Source organism: Falco rusticolus, chromosome Z (genome assembly GCF_015220075.1).
Source record: "Falco rusticolus isolate bFalRus1 chromosome Z, bFalRus1.pri, whole genome shotgun sequence".
In the NCBI taxonomy this organism is placed as follows: domain Eukaryota; kingdom Metazoa; phylum Chordata; class Aves; order Falconiformes; family Falconidae; genus Falco; species Falco rusticolus.
In genome coordinates, this window is record NC_051210.1 from 66,427,393 (window position 1) to 66,454,863 (window position 27,471).

A 27,471-nucleotide genomic window follows, 5' to 3' on the forward strand; every position below is an offset into this window, starting at 1 on the left:
GTAAACTGAATGATGTTTGTGTTGTGGCTAATTACTTGTGTGGTGGACTGCCTCAGCTTTTCTAATTGATGAGTTTCTTTGGTGTTCAGAATTTTCCTTGAGTTCATTAAAGAGCTCCTGTTTTGAAATTCCCACCAGTCACCAGAAAAGCTTCAGCTGTGCTTGACTTGTAAGTTTGCCCTTATTTATGAGCATCACATGCCATCAATGCCCATCGATGCACAGCAGACCAGTGTCCAATTATCCTGGATCATCTGACTCTACACAAAAAGGGCTCCCTTGCTGGTTTGTGTTACAGCTTCCCAACATGTAAAATCCCCCTCTACAGCCTCCCTTCCCGATTGGACTGTCTTCCCTTTTCTCTCTGAACTCATCTCCAAGCAAGAGGGATAACATACTGCTGTATACAGTGCCATTTCTACAAAAAATCTCCTCTGTCATTTCCTATAGCTCTTACTGCCTCAGGAGGCGTATCTCCAGAAATACAACTGAATAATACAGCTGGTATCTGCTGCTTTTTCTGTATCTCTCCTTTCTGCTCTTTGACAGAGTACAGGCGGATTTTTAAAGCTGTATTTAATATAGCAACATGTGATTTTATTAATAGAAGCAAGGTCTTGCAAGTGACGAAACTTCTGGTGGATGTCAGGTTCTGGATAAGCTCTCTCTTGGAGAGAAGTGCCACCCCAGCAGCTTTTGATGTGGTAAGCAGCTCCACTGTGCCTGAACAGAGTTTTCAAGTACATCACATTCTTGATGCACAATGATGGTCCCTTCAAAAAAGCATATGGTGATAAATGCTCCCCTCTGACAGAAAGGAGCATCCAGATCTTATGCAAAGCTTGGACTGTTTATCTCACTCTTAGTTCAGCCATATCAACAAATGCTCTGCAGACAGACTGCAGCCTCTGCATCACTTATAGGAGACACAAACTACTGAACAGCTTGAGTGCTTTCTTTTTTTTAAACAATGCACACAAGAAAAACCTCTGTTGCCCCAAGGAAAAGAAAATAGCCTAGAAATGAAAAGAACAAGACAGTAAACCGTGACTTTTTTTCTAAGCTTGTCTAATGACTTCTTGAGAGGGAGACTGAAAAGAGCTTTTCTTCACTGAACAGTCTCTAACAAACCAGTTACTCAAACAAGAGCTGACAAAACTCTCCTGACTTCTGGAGCTATGGTCAGACACCATGCAATGAATGAACAAATGATGAAGTGCCTATCCACAGAAAAGCTTCCCAGATGCATAATATTCATATACTTGGGAGAAGATAGGAAAAGTTAATCCATTAAGTTACTTTCTTTCCTGAACTCTACCTCACGTAAGTTGTAGTGGAGAAGTTTTTATATCAGAAGTAAAAACAGAACAGGGAAACGTAAAACATAAATAGCTTGGTTGAGTCTGGAACTTAGTGCTCCTGTTACAAGCTGAGAGAAAAACTTACATGAAGGATAAAACACAAGACATAATTTCTCCATGTATGAGCCAAAGCATTCAATTCACTTGAGACAGACATTCTTCTTCTCCTTCAATGGCTTTATACAGAAGCTTTAAAAAAAGAGAGCTCTGACCTATGGATGACTAAACACATAATTAAAGCAGGCAGAAACGCAGTGAGAAGCCACCACAACGTGAGGCAAGGAGTGGGGGTAGGTTGGGAGCCTACCCAATGGAGCGAGAGGACATGCCAAGCTCTTAGTTTGGAGGATATAGCTCTGCTCTTCTCTTACTTTGCCTCCTGATCACTAGTGGTAAACACAGTTAACACTGCAGATGCAGTGAGATCTAGACAGCCTTACATCTTTGCATACGAAACCAACTGCAACTGCACAGTGTCTCTGTGCAGGGCTATGCATAAATGTCTCAGCTCAGTATTTTTTATAGTTTTTTCCAAACTTTTAACTGTAAAATACATTTTCATATGCTTTTCCATGGGTTTCAGATTAAGTTGTTACTTACTATCCATCCATCATCATTTAAGCAAACACGCCAGTTTGTGGCGATTTTGGTTCTGACACTATTTCAGTCTAAGAAGAATGACACAAATGACACATCTAAAAAGCTGTCTCAGTTTATGATAATATATATAACTTGCGTGACTTTCCACTGTAGATTTAAACCCATGTATATACAGATAGCCACTTACAAATAGCCACTTAAAGTAGTTGAGCACCACTAAATTATTTATAGACATACAGTCCTTGCCATGGAAGATGCGTTAAGCTTTGTGGTTGCTGAAGCTGCAGAAGAGGAAACAATCTGTTTTCCACTAAATGGGTCTACTCTGGGTTAATACATTAAAGACCTTTTTGAAACCAACATTAATAGAAAAAATATTTTAATAATTATTCATCAAGCCCAGTGCTGTGGCAACAGTGGATTGCACATCAAATTTTATGGCTGAAGAGATGAAGTGGACACAGATAGAGCTTTTGCTAGATTGTGTTATTATATACATCCAAATACACTGTCCCTTGAGAAGCGAACACTTAACACTCTATCAGACACAAAATGACATAAATATAAGTTCACTTAATTTTAATATTAATAACTAGATCTTCCCAGGCCTAATAATTTGTTTTAACTTCAACAATGCTAAAATGGAAAAATACCCAGCATATATGTAATGTGTTACAAAGATGCTATTGGTACAGGGAAGGAATGAAATGAGTTAAAATTCTACAGAAATTGTGAGTCTGAGGAAACTGGTGTACTGGAGATGAAAGTAAAAGATTAACAGAAAGACCTCAGTTTACACAGCATAAGGGAAAAAAACCCTGAACATGCGTAAGTCTTCTGAGTATTTCAACTTTTGTTTTAATAACTTAAGTATTTATTTGTAAAAAGATAACTCTAATATAAAAATTAATTATCTGTAACACATTTAAATGAAACATGGAATTATAAAAGAAAACCAAGTTGCAACATTTTTTCCTTAATCTTTTAACTTAAAAGATGTTCATGTAACAAGCTGTTCAAACTGCTTACCATTTGCCTTGTTCATTTATAAACTGTTGAACTGCATATCCAAACTGCTCTCTTGATGGACCAGAAAATATTTTTGCTTTTAGGAGCCCAACATTGTAGGCTTCACAGCAGTTATGAAGAATGCCTGTTAACAGAAAGATTATGATTATCACAGAAACAATTAAAGAAGAATTTTGATCCCTGTGAAAAAGGCTCTTTATCTGTGCCAGCTCCCCCGAGAAAAGAAAATAAAATGTAGCCTTTGACACATGCAAGAAAAAAAGTCTTTTCCCTGCAGTACCTATCTGACCATGCGTAATGCCTGTATAGCACTCTTTACACGCGTTATAATATTGTGGGTAGACATCAAGGACTCATTCACTGTTTGCCTTAAAAAAAGTTGCAGCATTACTAATAGGAATGTTTTAGCTGAAGCGAGGCAAGAAACATGATTCAGATGTCTGTTATCCTCCTATATCCTAAGGCATAAATTAAGCATATAGCACAGCAAACCCATAAAAGGCCTGCTGAGGTTCATTAAAATCATAGAATCACAGAATCATTCACGTTGGGAAAGACCCTTAAGATCATCAAGTCCAACCATCACACCCAGCACTGCCAAGTCCAACACTAAACTATGTCCTCAAATGCCACATTTACGTGTCTCCTAAACACGTCCAGGGATGCTGATTCCACCACCTCCCTGGGCAGCCTGTCCCAATGCTTGACCATCCTCTCAGTGAAGAAACTCTTCCTAACATCCAATCTAAACCTCTCCTGGTACAACTGGAGGCCATTTCCTCTTCTCCTATCTCTTGTTATCTGGGAGAAGAGACAGAGACCCACCTTGCTAACACCTCCTCTCTGGTAGCTGTAGGGAGGGATAAGGTCCCCCCCCCAAGTCTCCTCCTCTCCAGGCCAAACACCCCCAGTTCCCTCAGCCACTCCTCATAAGACCTGTGTTCCAGACTCTTCACCAGCCCCCTGCCCGTCTCTGGACACGCTGCAGCCCCTCCGCGTCCCCCTGGCAGTGAGGGGCCCAACCTGAACACAGGAGTCCAGGGGCGGCCTCGCCAGTGCCCAGTACAGGGGGACAGCACTGCCCTGGCCCTGCTGGCCACGCTGTTCCCGGCACCAGCCAGGATGCTGCTGGCCTCCTTGGCCACCTGGGCACACGGGGGGCTCATGCCCAGCCGGCTGCCGACCAGCCCCCCCAGGCCCTTTCCCCCCAGGCAGTTCCCAGCCCCCTGCCCCCAGCCCGCAGCGCTGCGGGGGCTGGTGTGACCCATGGGCAGGACCCGGCACTCAGCCTGGTTGAACCTCACACAACTGGCCTGGGCCCATCGCTCCAGCCTGCCCAGACCCCTCTGCAGAGCCTCCTGCCCTACAGCAGATCAACGCTCCCCACGGCTGGGTGTCACCTGCAAACTTACTGAGGGGGCACTTGATCCCGTTGTCCAGGTCACTGATAAAGACATTAAACAGAACTGGTCCCAGCATTGAGCCCTGGGGAACACCACTTGTGACTGGCTGCCAACTGGATTTAATCCCATCCACCCAGCTTTTATTAAAATGAAAATACACTGACTCTAACTGCTAATACTGTTTGTATTCTAGTGTCTATCTGCATCAGAAAACCTACATTTTTGAGGCACTTTGTTTTTAGTCCAAACAGTCTGAACAGTTGTCTAAACAGGAAAACTTAGAAATACAAACATGCAAGATAGAACTGCATTAATAAATCATCACACTTAACGCTGAAAGTCCACTTTCCTATGATCAGGGTATTAATTGCTTTTACTTGGGCACTTGCATGCCTAGGAATAAGGGTAGGCCACTCCATGCCATTTTCAAAGGAACTGACAGTGTGAACTGGGGTCTCAAGTGTCATGAGTTTGCAACGCATGAGTGACCACTGCTCATTTATAAAGAACCTGATTTCTTTCCGATCAAGAGCCGTAGGTGGACATCTAGGATAATGTCCACTACAGAAGCTGCAGGAAAAGGGCTGGAATCCTCTATTAGCCAGGAGCAGATAACTCCTCCCCCAGCTTGAAGGTAGAAGGACTGAGACAACAGTGGAATCCCTGGAACAAGCTACAGCCCACCTGAGGAACACCACAGGGCTCCTGACAACCCTCCAAAAATGGCAGCAATGGAAGAAATCACCACCTATGGTTGCACTGTGCAGTTACTCCCCAAGGTTCACAGGTGAGGCAGGTTCACGGAGTTGCTCATGGGTTAAACAACATCCTTCACACTTCCCCTCCCTTCCTGTGTGCCCAGACGGAATGAGTTTTTTTATCTGCTCTACACACAAAATGTGCCTCACCATACTTACTTAGCATGAGTCACTGTGTAGTAAAGTGGCAGCCTTTATGACAATCTCTTATAACAGTGAACGTTTAAGGAGAGATGTGCCAATCTTTGGCATCTTAAAAATATAAAATTCCAAGCACATCTCTAGTTTTGATGGGCAGAGAGCTCATGATTGGTATGACTCTCTTCCAGGTCCCAGAACCAGCTCTAGAAGACAGGAACAGTGATTATACCCGCATAAAACAACCCATCACAGTAGCTGTAAGAGTAATAACAATAATGACATCATAGTGAGAACATTAAAATCACAACCGCAGGTTTGCAGACAAAGCTTACAACACGTAAAAAATTTCAATGAATTTTGTACCTTTGCCCACATAATAGAAAACATGAACATTACTAGCAAAAGACTAAATAAAACTCACACAGCTACTCCTTTTTCACCACAAACTCAAAACAGGAAATAATATACTAGTTAAATCAAACAACCACTATTTACAGCTGACCTCTGGAAAGCAAAAAATCACCCTTCCATAAAAGTACAGCTCCTTGAGAAACGTCTCTTAAGAGATAAATGTATTTCCTGAGTAATGTTTAAGATTGGAGAAGAGAATGTGTACATACGTATCACTCTGTGTTTTGCAATACTTTTGTCACTAAACATGACCTCATATATCCATAGTTCATGTCTGGGTTTTGGGAAGAGGGAAAAGAGATGGGTATTGACTATTGCCAGCAATTCTTCCATGATCTAATATACTTGCATTTTACCAAAACATTTTGCTCATGTCACATCCTAGATTTGGGTCTTTTATTTTCAAATTATATTATCCTCAGTCAGAAATCAAGCACGATTTAGCAGTGCCCCATTCTTAAGAGGCCACAGGATACTATAATGCAGTGCCATCCTGCACATAAACACAGAAGAATAACCCTTCAAGTTATGTGATGCACATGAAAATAAACCCTGGTTTTCCAATGAAGAGCCAGAAGTATCCTAGAATGATAAATATTTTCAGTCTGACCCCAAATCCAATGACATCTAGAGAAAAACTCTTGACTGACTGGACTCTTGTTACACAGTTATTAGCAAATCACACAACTACCCAAATGGTAACTGCTAAATGTCTTCTAAGTGCACTGGCCAACTTTGGTGCAAATGCATAGAACATCTTTTGAATTGTGGTCAAGGTGACTGTTTCATTAAATGCTAGAGCCAGGGCAAAAATTTCCACAGTGTGATAAAACTCAAGAGACCCGATTTCATAACCAACAGCCTGAAGGGAAGTCCTCGTGCTGGTTCAAATTCCCACAGGGCACTGTGACAAGTCAGATGCGGGTCAACACAACGCTTGCTGTGTTACGCATTGCCTGTGCATCTCCTGCCCTCTCCCGCCATGGGCACTGCAGCATCCCTCCCTGGACCTTCCAGGGCCACCCTTGTTGTCCTCCTTTTGCCAAGGTGGGGGCTGATTCCAAGGAGGAAAGACACTGCCTGGTCTAGCTCAGGGATGCTTCAGCTCCTTGCAGTTCCTCTGGGCCTCATCACAACTTAGGAAAGTAATGCTCTTTTTTTCTCCCCAGCCTCCCATTCCACCTCATCACTGAACCATTTCATCCATCTCTCCCACTTGCTACAGGGGCTTGATTTTATTCTTTTTGATCATTTGCACTACTGCAGCATCACAGAATTGCTCTTTGAGGGCAAGGATTTCTACCTGGAATAAGGGGAAAAATGTCTGCCAGACTGCAGGCTTTTTCTCAAAACTGCCTTTATCATCTGCATCTTCTGGACAGGCAGCCAGTCAAGGACAGCAAAAAGAAAAGAGAAAAAAACTAGTAAGAAAATGACTGCTGTCATTTGCAGTATTCTTAAGAATCAGCTTTGCCTCTCACTCCTGACTGCTTTGTAAGATCCATGTAGAAAAGCTGTCAAATACACCCTCAGTCACGACAAACTGTCAAATGAACCATAGTTTCAGTATATTTCAATCACAGTCATTTTAAATTCCACATTTTTATAATCATCAGCAAGGTTCTGATTTTTAGATCTACTCCACACAAACCCTACTTGGTTTGCGGCTAGCAAGTACATACTTGCATTTTCCATACTAGTCATTTTCCTGACATTTTCCTCCTCCATCTTATATAGTGCTTACACTACAAGAACATCTTTTTATCCATTTTGTACATCCATCCACAGTATTCAGAACAAGAAATTCAAGCATTTGTAGCAAAAAAAGAGAAAATGCTAAGTTTGCTTCAAACCTATTTTAAGCCTGTGCCAGAATAAGAGGGTCTCTTATGCATTAAAAGGGTGCCAATCATTGAAGCATCTAGGTTCAAAGTACTGTATATTCTAAGCTGGAAAGATTCAGTATCTGTTGCTGCCTTCAGGCAATGAACTTTGATAATTTAAGAATCCTGAAATAAAGAAAACGAATTCACTATCTGGACTTTTAATAGCTTTTAGTGACAGACTTTTACTTTGTGACTTAATGATCACAATGAGAGATTAGTTCTGCAAGTAAAAATCCACTTCCTAACTTCTGTCTGCAAATGACACTTTATTTACAGTCAAATAAATAGACCGTGTGAAACAAAGGAAGCCAGATACAAGCCTAAAGCTTCTGAAGGTCCCTCTGAAGACTTCAAAAGCAGCAGTTCTTCTCTGCCAACTGGATAGGGGGCTTAGGTGCTTTGGTTTAAATACAACACTTTCATCAAGCACGGAAAAGAAGAGTTAGTGAAAAATCCTTAACTGGATAAAAGGAACTGTAAGCTTTCCAATAAAATCCAGTACCTCTTTGAATCAAATTTTTTTGGGGGGGAATTCCTACATTTCAGGAGCTGCATTACTGCAGTGTGTACCACAGCTGCTGTAGTGTAGCAGCATAGCTTCTTTTATACTTTTGTACCACCATTTTCTTGCTCCTAGTAGGATCAAAAATAATACATGTTCTGACTGTGCACCTTTGAGCCTGAACATGTGGGAATTCTTCTGTAACTATAAATGACATGTCTAACCATAGCTATAACGTCTTCTGTTTGGTGCCGTTGAAGTACAAGCTGAAGCAAGTTTATTGAAGTAATAGCTCATATTAGGTACACCCAGTTCATAACTGTTTTGATTTTGTAAGCAAAGCTCACAGCTTCAAGTGAACAAGCGGAAAACATCTCTTGGGTAATCAATCATTTAATGTCACGATTATGATAGCTGTCAGATTGTAACCTCTTATTCAGATTTATCAGTACAACAAAAATAAAATATTTCATTGGATGCAAAGAAAAAGAAATCTGATTTTGTGTCTTTATTTCATTTGTAAAATAAGTTTATGAAAGTTTAATAAAATATACTAAGAATATTATTAGTCTGCATTTTGTGTCCTAAGTGTCATAAGAAACATGTCATTTTGTTTTCAGTGGAGTAAAACTGGCTTTTCAATCACTTTATACTACATTTCAAAGGTGATGCTCCAATTCAAGATGGTAATATATGATAGAATCCCATAATCATAAAGACCCAGTTATGCCCAGTCTCATGTCTCATTAAAACACCCAGCCAAACAGAGTCACTCACTACTGCTTTTATTTATAGCTGGCATCAAACCGGCCTAGCTATCACACTATAAAGGAAAAAGAAGATGCGATGGAATTTGACTGCTGAGTCAGTAAGGATCCACCTCGTGCTAAGCATTGGTTTTACATGTATCTAATATTAACCTTGCCAGTAGGAAACTTCACACACTTTTTTTCCTTAATGGTATGGTGTTCTCTTCTTCAAACAACTATTAGTTATAGAACCTTGTTATATTTGTTGTGTCATCCAGCTAAGCAGCCGTTTGTCTTCGTGAGTGAACATTCACGCCAGTAACAATGCCAGGAGAGAGAACAAGGAGAAGCCCCCACTGGCAGCTCCCCTCTGCTCAGTAACATGGCCATGGCTACAACCGTGCCCCTCATGCCACCCCCAACAGGGCAGCGGGCCCAAAGTCACCAGCACACTAGGGGATTTGCAGGTGGAAGTTTGGGTAAGTGTGTAGTTACAGAAGAGCAGCAAGGCTGTGACCTGGCATTACGGTAAAACCAAAACAGTATTACATGCATTCTTGCACGGGTTTTTTAGTCCATGAATTGTTTTGGAAAAAAGTATTAAGAAACCCCCACTAGATTATTGTCTGCTTCCTGTAGCAGCTTCATAGATTGGCAGCCAGTAAGATGTGCACAGCCTACGCTGCCTTAATTGCTCAGTGTAGCATTTTTTAAAGTATCTGCTCTTTCCAGAACAGGGTTTTACTTTGCCTTTTATGTTAATCTGCTCAAAGAGAGCCACAACAAATTCTACAAAGAAAATTCTCTCCTTGGTCTCAAAGAATTCTTCCTCCAAAGAACACACATTAGCAGAGCCCTGAAGCCTGTCAGACCTCACTGGGGGCACAGAAAAGAAAGGGGTGGGAGGGATGAGAGAACTCGTAACTCTTGCTTTCTGCTGGCTTCATCTCATAGCAGACTGCACACTCTAGTTCAAGGTTTCCCCATGACTGAAGTATTTCTCAGGGCTCTCTTTGGGGTGGATTTTCTGGTGTTTTGTATTGTGCAAGGTCACACTGCATCTCCTTAGTTGTCAGGGAATTTGTGAAAGCACTTTTGCCTCACTCTGATATCCAGCTGGTTCTTTTTTCATCCCTCTGCAAAAACTTCCTGAAATTGACTCATAGGTTCCAAAGTCAGTAAGGGAGTACAGGCACCTACAGATACCATTTGCACTATAATCACCTACTGTCCTTGAACTATTAGGCAGAAGGTGGAATGAAGGCAGGAAGGGAAAGTAATAAAGTTATGAAAGAGGGCAATCAAGTAGTATTTGCTTCATATTAAACATTTTACTACTTTTTATTAAAAGACAACATTTTGGTGTAGGAGTAAAGTCACTCCCTTATTATTCTGAACATGTGTTATGAGAGCAATAATCCAACTGGAATTAGTCAATTATTCTTACAGAATGAACAACCCATAATTTGAACAGCTTTCATAATACAACGTGTTTTGAAGGTTTTAGTCACAAGACTGTCAATACACAAAGAACGAAACAAGCAGCAGGCAGTTACTTTATTCTATTGAACTGCTGTACAGATATTATTCATTGTGACTTTCAGAAGCCACTGAGCAATTCTTACTGCAGTGAATTTGCTCAGAGAGCAAATCTGCCTTAAAAAAAGAAACACTTTTTTTTTTTCTAACACATTAGTCTTCAGCCTAATTAGCTTTACAGTTTTGCTAGAGCATTGTGTGCACGCACAGGTAACAACATCAAATGAAGGTGGTTTTTTCCCACGTAAAACAAGCAATCCTATATTGTTTGCACCGTTAGGGACTTACAAGCACAAAACACTTTTTTGATGTATCTTTAGTATACTTAGGGCTATGTGGAATCCAATGCACTTGATGCAGGGAAAATACAGGACTATTTATAATTCAGTCTGGTAGTTTATTCATTACGGTCAACAGAACTAAAATTATTTTCTCATTAGTTTTCTCCTGGATACTTACTTCTCTATTTTTTTGTTATTTTTTTCTTCAATATGCACAAAGTTATCAGTATCTACTTGCCATAGTGAGTATGTATCTTTAGCTCATGTACTGAAACAGCAGTCTTATAATCACATTTAATCTATTTTTATTTTAAATCAAACAGATTTCTTATTGAGAACAACCTTCTAAATAAAGACAATGTGAACTTCTGACCGTAATCAAGAGCAGCGAAGAATGCGAGTTGCAAGACACTGGATTTTTTGTACTAGAAATCAGAGTATTTTATAATCCTCATTTCAGTTACTTTGTTGGTATTTCATTATGTTTACAGAAGCCTTAATAGGCAAGTCTTCATTTCACTGCTTCATCTATTTGCTTTACTTTCTTTTATATTGAGACCGAAGTTTTCTTCATATGAGGTACAATATCTCTAACTATTTAATACTTAACAAAGTATAACATTTAGGGTAGAAGGAAACTGTAGGCAACCAAAAAAAAATACCAAAGACCAAACCCAAAACAAAACAAAACCAAAACACCACCGCCAATCCCAAAAAGCAATCAACACAAAAAATCCACCCAGAAGAAAGAAAAAAAACAATGCCTCATTTAGTAACAAATCCTCCCTCCCACCAGCCTTTGTTCTCTCCTCTCCCTCCCTTTAACAAACTTCCTTGGTTTAGTTGGCTGACTGCTTCTTCCTGGAAGTAGGTCAGCTTCCAGCCTGAAAGTCTCTTGAGTGTGTGAAAGCCCAAGTCACTGTCTTTCAGTTAACAACTGTTTATGATCCAAGAATCTGCACCAAAAAGTAAGCAATAACCTGCTATAAAAGCAACTCAAACATGATACAACATCCAAATTGTGAATAAAAAGTTTGAGATACTGAGATAACACAACTAGGTGCTGTCTATTTTACTGTTGTGGCACTGCTGCAGAGTAAGAAATCCAATTAAATTTACCCATGACTGCATTACCCATGGCTCTGAAGGACTTGTCTTTCTCTTGGTAACTCCCTGTTTGTGGTCTACACAGTGTCCTCCTTGGCTCCCAAAGCAGACAAATAAGATGCTCTTCATCTGGAATTAAGAAATCTCAACAACCTACTGCATACACTTTGACTGATCTCAAAGTAATGGTTAAGAGCAGTTCCAGCAGGACTGACAACTTATTATGTGTTTTTAATAAAGACAGCAAGTATTCAAGCCTACCCAAATTTATTATCATGGCATGTTTCTATCATTAAGTTCAGTGGAAAAAACTTTCTTTTACAGAAGATGCAAATAAATTTCATTTTCTAATATAAACTGCGTTTTTTCTTTTATCTTCGTGCAAAACATAGGATTGTTCCAACTTTGTCCTTAAGAGCACCACAATGTGTTCTCAGTGATACCATGGAGCAACTGAAAGTACATGAGGCTAACAAGCTGAACACACCTATATGTTCTATGTGCAGTTAGGTCACCGGCTTCACAAGTAATGATGATAAAGTAACACTTTGCCTGCTTCCCTATGACAAAGACTGACTCTTCAAGCAGCATTTCACTCCAGCAAATTATCTTCTTGTGTCCACATTATCAGTTGTTGACCCTTTTTTAAAACCAGCAACATTTCCAAATATAGACAGGGAAGCACGAGCCACATTATGACTGTAAGAGAGGAAATGCATGTCATCATACAGAAGTTGATGAGACTGCTGTCTCTGTGCCCCATGTGCTGCATTTGCCCATCTCAGCTGCTATGAAAACATGTTTGTACACAGATGAAAACGCATGTTTGCAGACAGGTATCAAGAAGTGGGAAAGAAACCAAAAGTGTCTGTACTTCCCTGCACTATCACACTCTAGGCTACATGAAAATTTCAGTGTATTATAACGTATTAGTGTATTATACCACATCATTGTTCAATGTGACCTGAAAAGGCTAAATTAGAAAAAGGCTGAGGGACTCGCCATTACCATCAATCCCCTTACCACTCCAGCACTGCTGCCCGCCATGTGAGGACTGCAGTGGTTAGAGAGTGACCCTGCCATCATGCTGTTCAGGATACTTTTACCCTGTTCCTCCTTCACAGATTTTTAAGAGCAAGACAGGAGCTCAGCATTCTGAGCTGTACACAGACCCATAAACAAGAACAGCCTCAGCTGTAAAAAGTTTGCTGCATCAGCTTCCTGCAAAAAGAAAACCTCCAAAGCACCACAGGATATATAATATAATACTTGGAAGAGCTATAATTATCACAACTTTTGTTTTCCTATAGCAGACTTAACAACTATTTCCCTCCCCTGATTATAAGGGGAGCTAATGGCTCAGCAGCCTCAACAGTAGGTAGGTGGTCCCAGTTGCTCACCTGAAATTCCTTCTTAATGCATACTGAAATGATTAATTCTGGCAGCAGATAAGGCCTAGGCAGAATACGGGCTCATTAAAATGAGGGAAACAACCCAGGAAGCCCAGACTTCAGTAGCTGCCTAACCCAGAATAAACCTAAAATAATGTCACCTAGGTTTCACAGCACAAATTTGCATAAAAATCCCGAATAAGATACAGGTGTAGAAGCACTCCTGAGAGCAAGGCGTCCTCTGGCCCTGCTGTAGGCCCAGCTCTGGTATCACAGCTAGAGGTGACAAATGCTTCCTGATAAAATAACTTCTGCTCTAAATAATTAACTGACTTAACAGCTAAATAACTGATCTTTATGCACTGTCTATCTGCATGAGTAGTCCAACCTCCATGCCTGGGAATGCCACTGCGCACCCGCCCCGGGATGAGCCGAGACCCAGGTTCAGTAGCAGAAGTGGAGAGCTCTTCTCTTGCCCGGTAGCAAAGATGCTTCTGGGAAAGTTTGAAAGGTAAATCTGCATCACCATGAGCCTTAAGGGAGAACTAAGCCCATGTTTCCCAGGCAGCTATTACCATCACTTCTCAGGCAGCTACTTCTTGAAAAAAAGCTGAACTAGACCCCTGCCTCCCAAAGCTCTTCCTCACCACTGACCACTGGGGAAGGGGGCACCTCACGCAAGTACCTGAGAAAGATGGAGTTTAAACGTTCCCCTCGACCCACTGCTTAACTGCAGGAGCCTTCCTGCTTTGCAGGCAAGTATTTTTCATGTACTTTAAAGGCACCTAAATGTCTCTGCTGGGTTGAAGGCACCTAACTCTGCGCTTTGAGGTGGGGGGTACCAGGATTCAGGTGAAGTGGGGCTGCGGCAGGTACTCTCACAGCCCGCAACCGCAGACTCCAGTGTATCTGAGACGCCTGTGGTCAGGTGATGACAGGCTATCTCTAGTCAGAGTTTGGAAATAACTTACCTTTTTTGTAAAATGCAGCCATTGTACATTTTGGGGTCAGAGAGAAGGGCCCACGTACATTTAAGAAGAGTTTTCTTGAGATAATACTTGCTTCCACAAGTGCAGAACAGTTGCTTTTTGTCTTCAGAGAAGCAGAGTCTATTGTAGCTGTCAACTTCTCAGAAAGACAACTCTAGAGACTCTTAAAAGTATTTTTTTACCATTCAGTATGATGAACTGGCTTTGGGCAGTTTGGAAAAGAAAAAACAAAAAAAGAGAGAGCACAGACAGGGAAATGAAAGGATATCAGGCTATAGTCAAATGGATAACTTATTAGCAGAGCTACTAAAGGACTACCATCCAAACAGTGCTGCTGGATTTTTTTCTCCATCTATTTTTTGCCCATATTAACAGTCACTTCATTTTCAGTCTTTTCTGCTATTCTAAATCTGACCTATATGCATTTCAGAAATATTTAAATGGGAACTCTCTTTGGTGGGCACAGTTAGATGAAGTGTCAGGCCACTTAAATGTTTTTCCACTTCGGAAAGGTTAGCTAAATTCTCATTCGAGAAATTTCAACTACACTTGATTTTAGCATCTATAAATCCAATCAGTTCTACGTGTATCTGAAGTACTGCACATACAGTACTTCTGAATTTTGTACTACACAGTAGGTGTGGGAAAATTACTTTTGGGGGGATTAGAGAAAACTGGGACCTAACAGAAGTATAGTATTATAGGAAGCTTTTTAGAGTAAGATACAGCTATTGCTTTCAGGATGGTTGGCACACACATAATCTACTTTACTATGCTGACAGGAGTAACAGAGGGTGGAACAGAGTGGAGACCCCACAGCCGGGCTCTGTTGTGCTGCCTGGTGGAACGGAAACTTGATGGTACTGCACAGCTGATAAGCTGCATAGCAGTTGTCACATGAAGAATACATGAGAAGATGTCTGGTGCTGAGACAACCATTGTGGCAAAATTACTTTCCTCAAATGAAATCATCTCACTGTAATACTAACACACACCTCCACCCCAAAGTTACCTGCCTCCAAGGTACTACTGAACCTCGCTGGTACATAATAACAACCAGTAATAAAAATAGGTATGACTAGATTCACTCAAGCTCCATGTAAATGTAAAGAAAATGGACTGGTCCCGAATGTAAGTTCAAAGCAGGGGGGTAGGGGGGTGGGGAGGGCAGAGAACTGTTGTCTAAACTCACAAATTACCACAAACTGATTCAGCATTTTTTTAAAGTTGTTACGAATGAAGGGACTTCTAATCAAGGGAGTCAGCCTTGGGAAGGACAGGAAACAAAGAACGGATGGGGAAAAGAACACCGTTATCTGAAGTTACGCAGAAAGAAGCCTCCAAGCGAGGAAGTTCCGGCCACAAGAAGACACAAGTCAGTAAGGTGTTGAAACCCACAGCAAGTTGGTTGAAAGCAAGACAAAGGTAATTGTGGTACTGGGAGATCGCAACCTCCAACTCAAATAGCTGCTCTGGAACAGGGCAAACCCCAACTTGGGGAGCATGCATAGCTAGTAAAAGAACTTCAGTAGTGCTGTTTGAGGGTGCATTCTAGTTTGCATTAGAAGCGAGAAACTTGTAACTTATTGCATGTATGATAAATGAATATGCAATATAAAAAGTGGACAAATGAGGAGAGAAGTTAGGGAAGACTCGATCATAACTTCTGGGATCAGTCCATGGGCTGAACCTGTCTCCCGCCCCACAGGGATGCCTAATGGCTAAGAACTTTATGACTACATCATGCCAGCTGTTATTAAGTGTGAAGTTTTAAGCTTGTTTTGCAGTCAGTGTATTACCACCAATTCTCAAACCTTACTCTGTCACAAACTTGTATTCTGTGTAATAAAAATCTTCAGCTGAAATTCGTTTTGTGTAAGTCTCCATAGGTTCTGAGTAGTTGTTACAAAGGATTTGACTCCATGATGTTGTGAGCAGGAGTCCCTGAACAGATTACTCAAATCACCCTCTGATACAGTGGCCTGTCAAAACTCTGGTAGCGGTCAGGCTGGTTGGACACAAGGGTCTCATCTTGGGAAACTGACAGGCTGATCAAATACAAAGGGTCTGAGGAAACCCCACTGTTTAACATGACAGTAGGAATACCGGATTAAATTGCTCCGTGTTCATCATTAAGAAGCTATTCTTACGGTCTGATTAGAATTTACAGTTAAGAAAGCAGAATTGGTAAAAACCTACTTAATGAAACATTGCTCCTTTCTTCACTGAGCAATTACCATTCTCCTCAAATAGGAAACGGAAATAAGGATACAGGCACAGAAACATGTGAGTCATACCTTCCATTGCAATAATATCTGGTAACCATCTAGGACACACTAGTTGCCCAGGGACAAGATACCCTACTTGCTTCTGCTTCAGACAGGTGTCTACCAATGGGATTATTCTGTGTTTTACCTTCCTTCTTGTAGCATGTTGCTATTAAGAAACCAGGTCTCTAACTCTTGATACAGGTTGCCCTTATTTGGACACTTACATAGACATTTACTCAACTAACAGAACAGGACCAGCCAAGAGTAAATTTAGGCTTAAGAGTCCAGTAGTTTACTGATCTGCAGATTATGTAATGAAGTAGAATTTCTTACCCAGTATGTGTTCATGTCTCCCTTCAACTGTGAAAGCAACAGTCACAAGAACTGAAAAGTTGCAAGAAGTGACTGCTGTGTATGTGGAAGAGGTAGACAGCCTATTAGATAATCCAGCTGGTTTACATGTGGGCAGCTGCCTTACTTCAGGCAGCACAGAACAGGACACAGACGCATCCCCAGGACACTGCTGGGTTCACAACTTCTCATAACGGCATCCATCGCTGCACTAAACTCACGTGAGCCAAGCTGTGGGTTGATTGCTCCTCATTCAGGTAAGTCGTCTGATCTTGCAGACTGCTGAGGTAGTTGTTTACTGGGTAATCCAGTGGGTCAGACAGCCTGGGCATCCGCAGTCTTATTGTTACATACCGCTTTGTATCACAGCCTTAACACAGCATCAACTGCTGCCAGTTCTCTTGCTTAAGGGTTGCTATATTCGAAATAGGGAGCTAGACAGGCAGATAGATAAAAGGTAAAACCCTAATGTAATCTTTCCTCACCACCAACCCATCCCACCCCCCGACGTCCATTATTTCCTTAGGTATTTCCACTGTGTGATACGCTCCCTTCCAGAAGTGTGTTGTTAACAGTAATTTTCCTCAAGATTTCTTTATTGTCTGTTCTTTAGAAATAACCAATCACAGTCACACAAGTCTCCCTGGCCAATAAAAAGAACATCCTGTATGAAATACAGGAAGAATGATGAACTTAGAAGCAGGATTCAAAGGGTAAAATAAATCCGGAATAAGGCAAAAGAGTTCCACCAGGGCTGTGCATAACTTCCAGGCCCTTCACCCTGTCTACCAGTAATTTGGAAGGGACAAAAGAATCCGTGACATTCATCATGTGTGACATTCAACCATGCAGATGCCATTCGGTTATACACAAAATGTCTTCGCTCATCCTGCATTCTAGAAGCCTGTGTTGATCTTACTTCTTTGCCTGTATAATTCCTCTTTTAAGTCCTGAATAATACATGAGTCTCATTAGATTTTTAAAGAATATGCTGCTCCAGGAGAAAATAAAAACTGACTTAGTCCTCTGAAGATCCTGAAATGCTCCCAGCCTGATTTGGAAGTGATGGAAATGCTCACACTGATTATGCTGGCTCTACTAGATGCCTTTAGTATTTGCCACCTCTAGAAAACGAGTGCAGCGTGAGGGATGCACACTCACACTCAGCTAATATAGACAGAAGGTATCATTTATCCTACAGAATTCACATTCATTTATTTTTATTATCCTTTTATCAGTGCCTTGAGAAGCGGGTATGTTCACATAACTATTTAGCATAGGTATGTGTCAGTCTTTCACCTAACGGCTTAAAAATAAAAATCTTTCTCTGTTATTTTTTTAAACCAAAATCAAAACTAAGACTGAGGCAGTTCTCTTATGTCGTTGACTAATCTGCATGGGAATAGTACAGACAACTTATTCACACAAAAAATAAGCTTATCAACTTGCTGTCCTCTTACTGTACAGGGTCTGAAATCTTAGCCCGGTGCGGTATCACAGGGCCAGACACGACTAGGCGAAAAAGAAATCCTAAACGTTAAAACTGCTAATAGAAATGTCCTAAGCCAAGCAGATAACATGTGTTGGTATGCAAGTGCATGGCCACGCCGATGAGAATCCCGCCTGTGTCCCGTCTGCATTTCGGCACGGTCACCATGGGAACGGGAACCGGCCACCGCAGCCTAACAAAGGAAACCTTCACATGAAAGCAACAACACTGGGTACACAGACTGCCCAAGATTTCTGCTGGGGAAAATGACTTGCTTTACCCAATGGAAGATACAGAAACTCCCTCTTACCTGCATTAAGCCTAGAGGAAAGTATTTTATTCACATTTAGCTGTATTGACATGAAGCCATTATGCTGGCAGTTCCAGTTATTGGCCCTCATAAAAATACATTATGTGAACTACATGCAAAAACCACTTTCATTCATTCATTCATTCAAGATTAACAGTAACGAGGAAAGACCACAATTATATAGTGGCTAAGAAACCCAACAAAACCAAGGAATATCAGTCCTTTTACTTCTTTGACTTCTTCCACGAAAATTCTGTGTTACTGAATCAAAGAAGCAAAGACCAATTGAAAAACTGTCCCAGAGCCAGGCAGCACACAGTTAAAACTTGTTGGTAAGGTCTTATGTTGATTTTGCCCAAATTATGCACAAATACATGTTAACTGTTAAGGTGATAGGAAAGTTATGTTAATACCCTGTATGCTTTCTAAAATAAGCATCATCTGTACAAAATACAAGTCCTGTAATACAGTATGAATGAGGCCTTACTTCAATGTGCAAAGCTACGAAAGGCAAACTCCAAAAATAATATATAATAACACTCCTACTACCTGACAAACTCTCTTAGAAAGTATGAAAAACTAGAGATAATTTCAGTTTATGAGGCACTCCCGTTTCAGTCCTGTTTTCAAACAATTGCCAGATTTTTGAATGATTTTTAATACTAACGTTACTCAAATACAATAATAAAAAAGCAAGGTAACAGAAGATGAGCACAAAGAGGGAGAAAGGCAGAAGTTAAGACAGGTTGTACAGCTGTAAGTTGCTATGTGTGCAAATCCGTTATGATCACACACTACCTGTTCACCCAGACTTCTGGCTTCATTTATTGCACAAAGTGTGCTATTTTCATTTGCTATTGAGTTATCGCTTTTGTCCTTACTGCTCAGTACATGGCCCTGTACTTTTTATGAATACTATTTTAACCTACTGAATTAGCAGCTTCCTTGTGGATTAATCTCTACATACCTTGACCACAAGCACCTTAAAGTACTGGCAAGTGACAGAGAATTTCTTTTTCAACAACCGAGTGAAATGAGAGATCGTCCTGAGCCCCATTAAAGAAAAGATAAAGGTCAAAAGTACTTGCTGTTTTTGAGTATCTAGTGATACAGCTAAAACCTTATTTTTTCAGAATACTTAGCACATTTGAAATACAATTTCCATTGACTTCATTCACAGCTGTGAATACACAGCAGCTTTGCATGTCAAATTGCACTTCCACAACCAGCTCAAGCCAGTGGAAGTGCTGGCTACCAGTGAAAGGGACTCTTCCAGCTTCCCTCCCTCCTCTGGCCACAAGTTCTGCCTGTCCCCCGTGCCAGTGCTAATGCTTAAATAAATTGCTCAAGTGAACAGGATTGGTTTAGCTCATCTCCAAAACTGACCTGGCTCAAAAATGGGAAAAAATTATTCAGGCAAATGGGTCCCTGACCTGCTCCCCAGACCAAGCCCCTGTGGTAGCACAGGGAAACCGGTGGGAACATGCAATCAGGAGTGGATGAAATGTCCTTGCAGCATCAGCCCCAGATTGAGGTCAGCTTAACCAGATCATGAAAATGCAGCTTCAGTTTTGAGAACCGAGGGCTGAGCAAAGAGAAAGAGATGAACACAAAAGCTCCAACCACGTGTCAAAGATTTGATTTAAATGACTCGCCTGAAATTGCACTCTGCTTTTGTGCCAAAAAAAGGAAAGAATCCAAGTTTGAAAAGAAAAAAAAATACAACTTCCCTTCATCCTACCTTTCTTCCTCATTCATAGAACACCTTCTGACTTCAAAACTAAGTATGGCAGGAGCCCCAACCTCTTCTCTGATCATACTACCTTACCCTGTCCACAGGCAGTGACAGCATGATGCATTAATGCACAGAAGGAACAAATCCAGGTTGCTAACTTACTTCAGGCACTTCCTAAATTTTGCATGCTAAACTCTGTTTTTTGATCACAACTTTCATCCCACTTTAAACAAAAATCATCTGAAAGAAAAAATCTATAGTGGGATCCTCTCCTATTCCTCTGTACAGCTCTACAGCCCACTGCCAACAAGGGCCCTAGGACAACAGGATGTTTTTCATCTGCATGGATCAGATATGTACCAAACAGATGAGGGCTTATATTTGGAAATTCTGATTTTCTATCCAAAGTTGCAGAGAACCACCACCCCCCAGTTTCAGATAAGGCTGCTTTCTCCTCCAGGCTGCCTGGGTCCCATGAGGCTTGAGATCTCATGGTCCTCAAATGGTGCATGTGTGGTGTGAGACCCTCCCAGGAGTACTGCACTCAGCTTTGGGGCCCCCAGTGTCAGAAGGACAGGGACCCATCGAGGGAAGTTCAGAAGAGGGCAACAAAGATGATCAGAGGGCTGGAGCATCTCTCCTGTGAGGACAGGCTGGGAGAGCTGGGGTTGTTCAGCCTGGAGAAGGGGAGGCTCCAGGCAGACCTTAGAGCAGCCTTCCAATACCCAAAGGGGCCTGCAAGAAAGCTGGAGAGGAAGTTTTTACAAGGCCTTGTAGTGATAGGACAAGGGGGAAGGGCTTCAAGCTGAAAGAGGGTACATTTAGATTAGATATCAGAAGAAGTTCTTTACCGTGAGGGTGGTGAGACACTGGCATAGGTTGCCCAGAGCAGCTGTGGATGCCCCATCCCTGGAAGCATCCAAGGCCAGGCTGGATGGGGCTTTGAGCAACCTGGTCTGGTGGAAGGTGTCCCTGCCCATGGCCAGGAGGTTGGAACTAGATGGTCTTTAAGGTCCCTTCCAACCCAAACCATTCTATGATTCTACGAAAAGGCATAACCCTTACTTAGCCATGATTTTCCACTTCAGAGTTACATAGTGCAAGGCCTATATACTTCACAGAGCGGAGATTTTAAGGATGTGTCAGAGTTGTATCATTCACATCCTTGGTTGCTGGAGGAAGGTTCATGCTGGGCTTTAATATGTAGGCCTGCTGAGATAGGTGAGGTCTTACTAAATATTATTTCCTCCACTAGACATGGTCCTTCAACACTATGACTTGAGAATTAACTCAGAAATAAATTATTTTCAAAAAATGGAGAACAAGCTGATTCACTCAGAGCCCAGGAATCAGCTAACAGCATGTAGTACAGACAATCAGTGGACCAGGATCCAGAAACAAACTGGAAAGCAGAACGCCTCAAACAACAGAGACCGCTGTAAAAATACCAAATAACATGAGAACACAGGAGAGAGTTTCTGTGTTTGCAGGCGTAGACCTAGTCCTCACACAGAAACAGCTACACCGCACTACAACTCCAACAGCAGAGGAAGTCTGACAAGCTCCACACCAAGGATGGACAGAACTTGTATTAGAATCAAGCTGATAAAAATAGATTTCTTTCCAGAGGAACACAGTTCTCCAAAGATTTGTTATTTGGCCAAATTTAGGTAGATATTCAAGACTATACAAAACAGCACCTTCCTGCCAGATTTCAAATATCTCCTCTGAAGCATGAAGGCACTAGAACTTTCCAATGAAAATGTTACCACAACTGAGAACAGGAAAGCTACTGTATTGTCCACTGACCTCACTCTCAGAAAGAGCTGGGCTATTTTGACTCTGATTTTTAAGAACAGGCTAAGGGAAAAACTTAAGATGTAAATTTAAGGAACTAGATATAGCAAATCTCTAAGCAGCCAAGAGCAGCGTGTTACAACATAGAGCATCACACTTTGTTGTACAGCCCTGTTAAGAGGAATAACTGTAAGTGAAGGATTTAACATAACCTGCTTCTGTATGCTATATACTTTCTGATCAAGGAGTAACAGGTTTGGTAGCAAAGTCATGTTATCAAAATGGTAGTTCTGTTGGATTTCTTGTAGCACCTAAAAAGTCAGTGATTTTCCAAACACAGAAGTAAACACCAACAATGACTAACCCACACCCTTCCTAACCGTTGCATTACTTTTAGTTTAATGTGGAGACACAATAAAGCAATACCCTATGTGGGCCATTAAATACCGCTGACGATTCAGAAGTGAATATACTGACACAAAAATCAAGTTTAAAATAAACTTGGAATATTTTCTTGAAGTACTGACTAATTCAGCTAAGGTAGCCCAATTAAATTCACAGATATCAGCTTTGAAAGTAAAGCAGTTGATGGGAATTTAATAAATTTCAAAACAATTCTGCATAAGCTACAACAGTACTATCACAGCAGGACTCCCAGTCGCTCAGGGAAAATGCTCCTGTTCTGAAGCTTTTTCTTCCCTGCTACTTCTACAAGATCAAAAAAGCCTAATTGAGTATTAACTCAGCAATTACATCCACTAACATCAAATGTCACGACACATCTGAAATCAACACGATGACAGCTTTCAACTGTATAAATGAAGACAAATCTCTGACAGTGCCTGAACAAAGTAGACCTATCCCACTTCTGTCAGTCTCATTGCCAGGGGAATCCTCCTCTTGCAATCAGTCCTTATCTTCTGCTTTCAGCACCACTCTATAAACCTTTGCAAGTCCTAAGAGCCCATGAATTCGAGAGCATGATAATGGTCCTGGTGCTGTACAGTGACTGTAACCAGGAGAATAAAGGATGGATTAAGCAAAAGTGCAGGGTGAATGTTGTGCCCGTTGATACTGCTAAGATTATTTTTTTTTATTACCAGATCGTTTGCATACTGTGTATCTCATCACAGGTTAATATTTTTGTGTTTGATGTCATACCCTGCAGCCGCACATTCCACTGTAGCGTTTGCTATAGTTACTGAAAGAACAAGTTAGAACAGCTCATCAGTGAGAGCTCAGTTTTAAGCTGCTTCTTCACCGACTTGTTAATTAAGGGTTTGTGAGAGTATACAGTAATGTTTAAACTCTGAAAGTGCTTGGGAATTCGCTCATGGCAAGTGAATATGATGGCTTATAGTTCCCAGGAAAATATATGTAATGGTGATTTAGTCAGCCAAGAGAAGGAGGCGATGGTTCAAGTTTCCCTGTCCTTTTCCAAGGAGCGACATCTGCCCAACGGGGTGGGAACAGACCTAGAGGGTTCTTGAAAATTAGGAACAGCATTCACAGGGCGCGTATCGTCCCCTTTAAAAAGGCACAATCGCCATGTAGCCGTACACTCCCACGGCAGGCTGCCCCCGCTCCCCTCCCGCAGGCGCCCACGCTCCATTGCACGGGAGGGCGAACCCCACGCCAGCCCGGGAGCTGGGGCGCCGGACCCGCTGCGCAGATGCCGCCGCACCGCACCGCACACGCACGCACAGCCAACGCGCCCCTGGCCCGGACGCCACACACTCGCCGCCCGGCTCTGCCCCGTCCCCGGCGCCGCGGTGAGAGGCAGCAGCTGCCGCCGAGGCCGCCCCCGCGCCCCCCGCCCGCACCGGCCGCCCCCCCGGCGGCACGGGGACCCGCCCACCCCCGGCGCGGAAGCACCGACCTACCCAGCGCGAGCAGCAGCGGCAGCGCCGCGCCCGCAGAGCCCATGGCGCGGCGCGGTGCGGTGCGGTGCGGTGCGGAGGCCGGGCCGGTGCCGCTCCCGAGCTGGCCGCTTCCCAGCGCGGCACTGCGCACCACCTGCTCCTCGCCACCCCGAAATACCCCTCCTCCTCCTCCTCTTCCTCCTCCTCCTCCACGCCCCCTGCGCGCCGCGGGCGCGGAGCCGGACGCAGCGCCCCCACTGCCCCGCAGCCCCGGTGCCGGCTGGCGAGGGGCCGGGGCCGGATGCTAGCGGCTGGGCGCTGTGCTGGGGGCAGGGCTCCGGGAGGCACCCGGCGCCCCGGGACGGTGCTTTGGGGGGTGCCTCTTTCCGAGTTTCGGGGTCAAAAAAATGCAGAATCCTGGTAAAACGCGGGTTTACGTAACAGCGTCGAGCGGCCGCCTTCCTCGGGGATTAAATGGCACATTTATCAGCATTGAGCCTGTATCCTCTTTAAGTCAAATTCCTGCAGAACATGTCCTCAGCTGTGAGGGAGCGCAATAGGCTCCAGGAGCCTTGCCACGCAACTGACCCGAAGCTGGCAATGGTGGCGAGGAGGTATTGCCTGTGCGAAATACTGCCGGCTTTGGCTTGGGTGCCAGGCCAGCATCCAGCGAAGCTACGTGAATCACAGGGAGGCGAGGATTTCAACTTGCTAAAAAATCAGAAGTTCAAAGTGCAGGTACCTGTGCGCTGCAGCTTTCAGCCTATCTAACCTTGTCAGCACTGTTTGAACACTGCATATTCGGAGTATTTCACGAACATTCATTTTCTCCATCCTGCAGTTCTGGTAGATACCAAAACACATTCATATGGGATGTGTTCTATTTTGTAGCAATGATTTCTGCTGAATAATTCTGAACTTCTTGGCGTTAACTTTGTGTAATGAAAAAGACAGTTTGCCTGGAAAATTGAAATAGAAATGCTTCCTTCCTTTCCCCTTCTCGGCATCTAGGTCATCGTCCTTTAGGTGTGACACAGACTGTAGCTTTGAATTCAGGAATTCTGTAGAAGTACATGTGTTCGCTCAGTTTATTTCTTTGTAACATTCTGAGCCTGAACCATAAGTTAAAATTAAGGAGCCTGGCCACAGGTGGTATTGTTCAACAGGTATTTATTTGGGCATTGGTTCTTTAAGGACACCCTGTACTTCAAGAAAGCTCTGCCAGGACATAAAAGTCATTGATGGAAGTATAGCAGGGACCTGTCCCTGTATAACTCACATTGGTTTCTTTCATTTATTTACTTTTCTAGGAGACACAGACATGTTACTCATCCTAGCGCATGAACTTGCACATGGACTCACTGTTTGTGAGCTCTTCCCAAGACACTGTCACTTCCGAACTCCGAAACCCTGGGTCAGTCATTTCCAGAAATGACTCAAACGTCTCACAGAGCTGTCCCCGGCTTTCCTCTCCGTGGTGTCACCCAAGCCCTGCAAACAGATGCGCCAAGGCACAGCTACCCAAGGCAGAAACGTCAGCTTCAGTACCAAGTGTGACAGCTGGCAAATGGTGATCCAGAGAGCAGCGCTAGCTGCTGCCTTCCCATCTGTGCTGGGTGTGTAGGTGTGTGCAGCTCCAGGACAAGGAGGAAAATCTGTACTTCTTCAAGGAAGAAGAACACTAATTAATGGATACTAATAAAAGGACAATAATAATAATAAAAAAGCACAGCATAGAGAAATACGGCTTCTTAATAGATGAAATAACCCTAGAATTCCCCTCTGCCCCACCCTACAATAACCTCCACAGACTAAGATGTCTCAGTTTCCTACAAAACAATGTCTTTGATTCAGTTACATCATTGTAATTATAAATATACCCTAAGGATATGAAACTTTCGTCCTCATCCAGACACAATGTTGAAAAATAGTTTCTCACACACAAAGGCTGTCTCTCAGGGTGTTGCTTCTCAGACCAACATTTGTCTGTATCTACAAAGGGTAGGTCATAGGAGAATAAATACTGTGAAAATTATTGTATTCCCTGACAATATTCCCTTAGATGAATACTTGTGTTTTAAATAGATTTTAAGGCATTTGATAACAACCCTCTCATATAATTCTGAGCTGTGTGTTGAGTATTATAGAAAAAAAAGATTTTCTATATTGTGCAGTATTTCACCTTTTTGACTTTCTTCAGCTATTTTATACACATTACACTTACTCAGAAAAATTGTTATAATAGTTAACCAACACTGATAAAAAAAAATCCTTCAGAGAAGTTTGGTTAGCACTGTTTATCTTTGCAGTTTAAAATGGGGCCTGACAGACACCCTTTGCTCTACATGTCCTTGTTGAACAGTGATGTGTGTCCTAGCACCCTGTTGTGTCTGCTTGTTAGCGATCACAGGGACCCTTGGCAAAACCGCCCTATCTGCCCGAGCTGATTTGCAAAGTTTCAGGCTTGGTTCTGTGCAAATATGGATTGCTAGCACACTAGAAGAAAATACAGATTTCTTGCACATTAGAAGAAACTGTTTTGTTAGCAAGTGCCAAACAAACTTCTCTTTTTCATGGTAAGGGCTGTGGGAAGCAAGTCACTTGACTAGTTTCACTACAAAAAGATCGCTATTATTTTTGCCTTTTCAAGAAAAATTAAAAGTTGCAAGGGAAAGACACTGAGCAAATATTTGATTTTTAAAAGATAATCTGGTGAACACATACTTAATAATCAGTTTTATTGTGAAATTTTACAACTAATGTGTGTTATCCTAGCTTTTTAATATGATGACAAACTGTAAAAATAATACCAGCCTTCTCAGAAAAGCATTCAGGTATTTCCATTTTCGTCATCTGTGAGGGGTGGGCAAAGAATCAGAGTTTCTCTTGCAAAGGTGATGTAATTTACACACATTAGACCAAGGTGTATGGCTCCAGGTCACTCCTTTGATGTGATTTGTCTGAAGATGTTGGAGGGAAGGACTACCAAGTATCAGTTATTATTTTTGGCGCACGCACACAATGTCTGTAACAGAAATGTTACATTAAGGGCTGTGTTGAAGGAAAAAAGAATAAGCCACTAAAAAAATCAAATCTATAAAGGAAATGTTAAAATTAGCTGTGAGGATGTAGTTTAGACATTAGTAATAATTCAGTTTGGGAATTAAAAAGGGAAAAAAATGCACAAATAAGATTTGAACAATTATTTAGGCACTGAGTGGAGAATTAAACACCACTTTGCTCTGCTACTGGCTAAACCACACATTTTTAACACTTTGTGCAATTTTGGTTCAATCAACTCAAAATGCTACAGTCGAGCTAGAAAATATTGAGACAGAATAAGGAAGGTGGGGAACTGCCTCAATAACAAAGCTAATTAAAAATTAGGACTGTCTGCTTCTGAAAATAGATGCCTTTAAAAGGACATGTTAAATATATATTAGAAGGGGCGTGGGTCAGGCTGATGGGGTCAGTTGTACTCCCTTTTAGAACACATGAGGGAGGGATGTC

At 42.1% G+C, this 27,471-nt stretch overlaps 1 protein-coding gene across 1 annotated transcript in view; it reads right to left on the reverse strand.

The window, feature by feature from the left end:
- Window positions 1-24,120, reverse strand: part of ITGA2 (integrin subunit alpha 2) — a 70,516-nt gene extending 46,396 nt beyond the window's left edge. The window contains 2 exon segments of the mRNA XM_037373591.1: window positions 2,991-3,114; window positions 23,983-24,120. Of these exon segments, the coding sequence (XP_037229488.1) occupies window positions 2,991-3,114; window positions 23,983-24,025 (167 nt within the window). The 5' untranslated portion in view covers window positions 24,026-24,120.
- Between the last annotated feature and the right edge of the window lie 3,351 nt (window positions 24,121-27,471).